General features: G+C 37.9%; 3 protein-coding genes across 5 annotated transcripts in view; 2 read left to right on the top strand and 1 right to left on the bottom strand.

The window, feature by feature from the left end:
- Positions 1-1,461, top strand: part of itpa (inosine triphosphatase (nucleoside triphosphate pyrophosphatase)) — a 1,722-nt gene extending 261 nt beyond the window's left edge. Inside the window, 7 exon segments of the mRNA XM_008307126.3 lie at positions 2-44; positions 125-189; positions 423-496; positions 600-631; positions 725-837; positions 918-994; positions 1,192-1,461. Coding sequence (XP_008305348.2) covers positions 2-44; positions 125-189; positions 423-496; positions 600-631; positions 725-837; positions 918-994; positions 1,192-1,324 — 537 coding nt within the window. The 3' untranslated portion in view covers positions 1,325-1,461.
- A 1,602-nt stretch (positions 1,462-3,063) lies between these two features.
- Positions 3,064-4,458, bottom strand: rangrf (RAN guanine nucleotide release factor). Of its 2 annotated transcripts, none has more exons than XM_008307127.3 (2): positions 4,317-4,458; positions 3,064-4,146 (listed from the first exon to the last, which is right to left on the bottom strand). In XM_008307127.3, the coding sequence occupies exon 2, from the start codon at positions 4,144-4,146 to the stop codon at positions 3,565-3,567; it is 582 nt and encodes a 193-aa protein (XP_008305349.1). In that variant the 5' UTR covers positions 4,317-4,458; the 3' UTR covers positions 3,064-3,564. The 2 variants fall into 2 exon arrangements, with proteins under 2 accessions (XP_008305349.1, XP_008305350.1); XM_008307128.3 differs by having other exon boundaries at positions 3,064-4,160; positions 4,317-4,410.
- Positions 4,459-4,971: 513 nt separating this feature from the next.
- Positions 4,972-5,703, top strand: part of vamp4 (vesicle-associated membrane protein 4) — a 9,500-nt gene continuing 8,768 nt past the window's right edge. The window contains exon 1 of one of the 2 annotated variants that reach the window (XM_017031348.2): positions 4,972-5,447. The gene's annotated coding sequence lies outside the window, so the exon portion shown is untranslated. The remainder of the gene's footprint in view (positions 5,448-5,703) is intronic. The other variant, XM_008307131.3, reaches the window with a different exon arrangement.

Here is a 5,703-nt window from a genome sequence, read left to right as displayed (position 1 = left end):
GGGAGACAAGTGTCCCTACAAATTGGTATCAAAGAAAATAGATCGTGAGTGCCTACAAAGACACCCCCGCACAATTCAGTTTTTAATCAACCTTTTAACTTAAAATATACATGTTTTTATTTAGTGCCTGAGTACCAGGGGGAGCCAGATGAAATCTCTACTCAGAAGTGTAAGGAAGCTGCACTACAGGTACTCTGCCTTTATTATTCATTTCAAACGTTATTTTTGACATGAAATATTACAGTTGTAAAATACATAAACAAATCAGAATTCTAAATGTTTAGCATTTGATAGTGAGTTGAATTTCAAAACATTTACAAAATCTACAATGTTTTAATCTATTTTAGCTCATTTTTGTATAATATTTGTGGTGCAAAAAGGAATAATGTGTAATTTTGTTTGCTTATGCTTTTCACCTGCAGATCGATGGGCCTGTCATAGTGGAGGACACCTGTCTGTGTTTTAATGCTTTAGGAGGGTTACCTGGGCCATATATGTTAGTAGACATATATATTTCTTTAACATTCCAATTATTTTTATTTGACTTTTCTGTAACTAAACAATAACAGTCAAAATTATGTTGTTTTTTGTTGTTGTAGAAAGTGGTTCCTTGATAAACTTAAACCAGAGGGTAATATTGTCAAGATGTCTTGTTATTACAAAGATCTTTAGACCTGAAGAAAAAAAGAGTAATAATGATAACTTTTTTTACAATATATTTAAGGCTTGTATAAGCTTCTGGCTGGGTTTGAGGATAAATCAGCATGGGCTCTGTGTACCTTTGCATTCTGTGCTGGAAAGGATGAACCTGTGCAACTGTTTAGAGGGAAAACAGAGGTCAGAATCAGTCTTGCTGTATTTTTTAGCCCAGTCCATGTTTACTTGTCGTTCATTCGTACTCTCTCTTTGTATTTTAGGGGCACATTGTTGAACCTCGGGGACCACGAGACTTTGGATGGGATCCTTGTTTCCAGCCAAACGGATATGACAAAACGTCAGTATAGACTGTTTTCCTCACCATGCCACTAGGTGGTGCCAGAGGTTAAATGCTCGTTTTAGGCAGATCTATTGGGTTCTGTTTTGTGTTTCATCAGAAAAACCTCACCCTTCTCTGTTTTGTTATCAATACTGTATCTCCGTTGTGTCATTTTCGTCCTGAAACCAAACTTTCTGTTTCCTTTTCCCCTGCAGCTATGCTGAGCTGCCCAAAGACGTCAAGAATTCAATCTCCCACCGCTACCGGGCTCTGGCTGTTATGTCTGAGCACTTCTGTGAAACCAACAATTTTTCAGTACAGAGTAAAAGGAAGAAGCAGGAAGAATGACCTGATCTGAAATCGTCAGAATATTTCCTGTAACATTTGTTATCAAGAGATTTAAGTGAATGATTTGTCTCCTAGTGCGAAAAGATCATGCACTGTTTTCATGTATTTTTAATAAACCCATTGTTCATGTGGTTTGACATCTTGACTTTCTCTATTATTCACACTGCATCTGTTACGCACATTTTTCCCAATACAAATATGTTCAAATTTTCATTACAAATGTTCAGAGACATTCTTTGACATTCTTCAGTCTAAATGTTCTCAAAATAGACCGGTGAAGGAGGTACAATTTAACAAGATGTGCTCCAGGGTACTGACGAGAGGAGCAGACAACTCTGTGGCCAAGACTGGCTCCTGTATCTGGCAAAAAGAGCAAACAGTTGTTTAGGCCCGAGGCCAAGAGTAAAAAAAAAAAAAAAACTGGGAGGAAAATATCTGCGAAGAAAGATTTGTTCAGTGCAGTGATAACAGCGAAGCTTGGGTAATAAATGACCCTGGAGCTGGAAATCTCTGAGCAGGAACTATGCATACACCTGATGCTGACTGATGTTTTCCAGATGTTTCTAAGAGACAAATACGCACATCCTGCAAGTAAGGAGCTAAAACAAACGCCTAACAGTTTAAAGGTGTTCTCTTATTAAATGCAGATTATTCTCATAATGGAGTATGGTTATAACACTTTTTATCGCTCTTCATTTTTATCATTCTTCATGATTACCTTTCCTTGTGTGCTTGGTCATTAGGGTTTCCTAAAGGAATTCTCAGAAAGAAAAAAAGCTGTTAAAAGGAGGAAGGATGCATTTGTCTTCATCAGCGAGATGTCACTTTAGCTGTCACCCAGACTGTTTTTAGCAGAAAATGGAAGACATATGTCAGACATTTGGTCATTAGGGATTACATATGTTACTATGGAGGTATGTTCGGTTTTACAATAAGAAGAGACTGTGTTATTTGTGTGGCTGTAGTTTTAAATTCCTTTCATTGCAAAGATTTAGAATGGCAGCCCAAAAGAAGCAAGAAGCTGAAAGAACATGCTGTTCACCCCTTGTTGTCAACAGGAAACCTTTTTTCTGTCTTTTCTATCTAGATAAGGAAATACATTTTCTTCATAATTTGATTTCCTCAGGTAGTATTACAGTAAGAGAATCTTTTTCAAATTTAAAATTTAAATCAGAATTGTTCTAACTTGATCTTTAAAAAAACATGTAACAGGTGAGTTCTCCCTTAACACCAAGCACAAATACGGATTTGACAGCAGACAGTGTTGCGGTGCTCGGTAACGCTGCACTCCTGCCTGTGTGCGTTCTTCTCTAAAACTTCTTATCTCATCCCAAGACAGGATGTTGGGAGACTTTATTTTGAATTAGTCTGTTTATACCAGATATTGTTGTGAAGTTGTAGAGGTGATAGTATTATATGATATGATTTTAGTCACAGAGATTTGGTTTGGGAGACAGACTTAAGGATAAACTATTTGTCTTTGATTTCCACACGTCGCAAATATAAAAGACAAATTTGCATTCCATGATCATAGCACTTCATAAATTGTACATTAAAATCAATTTGTTCTAACAATTTTTCCAGAATTTATACTGAGTGGCTCCACCATGAGACCACATGGAGTTAATGATGAAAACATTTGACCAAACAGATATTTCTGAAACGACTCATCCTCTCAGTTTTCAGTGTTTATGACCACAGTACTGAAGGCAGAGTTTGTGAGGATAAAAACACATGAGGCTGGTGGTAGAATTTTGTAATAAAATAAAAGAAGAAAGGCACAAGTGAGGAAATGTGTGGAAGGATAAGTATGCAAAGAATGTGGTGGGATACAGAAGTCTGCATGTCTGGGATTATTGGTCTCACATCTGCATTTTTCTCAGGTACGGTATGTTGTAAAATTCCAAAAACACAAATCATTTTTCTGATTGAAAGATCACATGTTATGTCAGTACACAATTGACACATAATTCAAAGTTAGACATTGCAAATTGTACTGAAATCCCAGAAATCAGAGCATAATCAGAGAGCCATTCATATTTAAAGTCTATAGGAAATAAGAATACTTGTCACTCAGTCACAAAATTTCTTTCCCACTCTTGATGCACATTGTCAACTTCAGCAGACTGTTCTGAACTTGACTATGAAGTTAATTGCTGAATCTAACAAAGTAACTGTAAGGTGTGTGTACAATCCTAGTAGATATTTTTGCAGCAAATGTCAGTATTTAAGCAGTTGGTCTACCCAAACAGTTCAGGATTGTGCAACGTCAGAGTTTTTAAAAGTAGCTTAAAGTCCTGCACTGTCCATGGCACCCCATGTGTTACCACAGAGGCTGCACTGCTGCTGTCAGGACTAATGATCTGTGGGTCATTGAAGGTCACCAGGATTTCTGTTGTGAACTGTGGCAGACGAAACAAACCCAGATGAATAGTCACTGTGTTCCTCGCCTGCTCATTGAATTTGGAAACACACTGTGTTCCACTCAGCATCCAGGCTGAGCTGCACTCTGACAGGGAAATCTCTGTTGGAGGCAAAGCAACAACATTGGAAACAGCAAAAGTACCGGGTTCCAGAGCTTTGTTACTGTCAGCGATGTCCTCAAAGTGGTACAGGGCAGAGTCCTGGTCCGACACCTGAGCTTGAAACTCCACCAGCTCCACAATAAGGCTCTGATCGGTGTGTGCATGAGCAAACACCTCCTGGTTGTCGGGGATCTCCCTCAAGTCACTGACATCTGTGGCGCTGTGAGGGATAACAGCTGACAGCGCTCCTCCAAATAATGGACGAGGCTGCTCAGCGCTGTTGCAGGAGGTCTGCATCTGTGTGAAACAAACTGCAGTGAGCAGAAGCCCAGGTTTAAACGTCTTTGGCTAAAGAAACAATGACTATTTAGGCAGGAGAACGTATAAACATCAGACTTAAACAACAAACGTATTAAACTAGTTAATATATTTGAGGCTATACACACTATTACGAGTGTTTGACAGACCTCTCCACGTTGTTTATGTGCTCACGTTCCACGACTTCTTCTTCTTCTTCTTCTTTTGCTAGCTTCAGTGGGAACTTCCGGCTTTCGCTCTTCTTCGTTCTACGCTTTCACGTAAATTATAATTCAAAAATGTACTCTACTACCACCTGCTGCCCAGGAATGTTCTTCTCTTTCCTCCACACAGGGATTAGCCAAAATTAGGTTTAAAGTCTAGATTATAAACTACACCGGGACCTATGTCCGTTTCTTCAATTATATTATTTACAAAGTTTTTTAGTAGTTAGAGTATTTTAGGTGTGTTAGGATTATCTGTACAAAAGAAAGAAAAAAAGAAAAAAAAAAACATATGTAATTTACAAGGGGCATATTTGCTTGTTATGTAAATTATTATGAACACCAACATAATGATAAAAATATCTTGTTTCATCCAAAAAAATAAATTGTAATATAAGTTCACCTAAATCAAACTTTTTTTTTCTTTTAAAAAAGCATGTATTCAGCAGGCACAAAGCAAATTGTGCTGCACATTGTACGCTGTATGATTGTGTATGTAACTAATCCTGAAAAGAAGACAGAATGCAGAATTGGATGTTATCACATAATAAGCCAAATAAAGCTCCTTAATTGGATCCTTAATTGTCCTTAGGGATTTCATCAGTTAGTAAAAAGAGGGTTTGTTCATATGTACATATGGACCATTCACAAGTAGTAGAAACCTAATTGAATACATTCAAAAGTGGAAATGTCCAGTGTAGCTGCTTTACAGCTGTTTTCTTACAGTGTAATTAATGTTTGTTATAAATCCGCGTGTTACAGATGTAAATTTGAGTTTTTCCTCAATAAATAATCACAATCAACAGTGATGTTAAAATATCCCCCGACTCTGTCGAACATCTGCATTGGTCTCTCCCTCCTCCAGATGTTGGGGCTTATCTCTTGTCAGCTGATTCGCACTGACACACAGCTAGCATCCAGGATGACAGTTCTGTTACTGCCTGTGGACAATGTTTAAAATGAAGTAAAATTGTCAGTGATACACGGTTCAAACAAACGCGAACCTCGATCAATCACAGTCTCACGGCGTTTCATTTTCTACGACATCGAGCATTTGATTCTGCGTGAAAGCAGCAGGTAACAATTCATTTTAGCATCCTTAGCTTAGCCTCTCTGCTTGCATTAGCACGTAGTTAGCTCTGTTCTCGTTTGTCATTGTCTGTTTGATAACCACTTTATCAGCAAGAAACCGTTTTAATTGTAATAGAGAACGACGTGTATAACTGTGTATAATGAGCAGCAAAAATGCTCGGACAGTAGCTACAATTGAACTGCAGCTGTTTTAGCTCGCTTAGCTAAGCCAAGATAAGCTCAGATGAGCTCATATTCATAT

The sequence above is a fragment of the Cynoglossus semilaevis genome, chromosome 2 (assembly GCF_000523025.1).
Source record: "Cynoglossus semilaevis isolate Cse_v1.0 chromosome 2, Cse_v1.0, whole genome shotgun sequence".
NCBI classification, from domain to species: Eukaryota; Metazoa; Chordata; class Actinopteri; order Pleuronectiformes; family Cynoglossidae; genus Cynoglossus; species Cynoglossus semilaevis.
The sequence above is the reverse complement of the archived record's forward strand: the minus strand, read 5'-3'. Positions and strand labels throughout refer to the sequence as shown.

Bases quoted from the DNA above. Each gene is read 5' to 3' on its own strand.
- rangrf (XM_008307127.3), bottom strand. From the start codon at position 4,146: ATGCAGACCTCCTGCAACAGCGCTGAGCAGCCTCGTCCATTATTTGGA.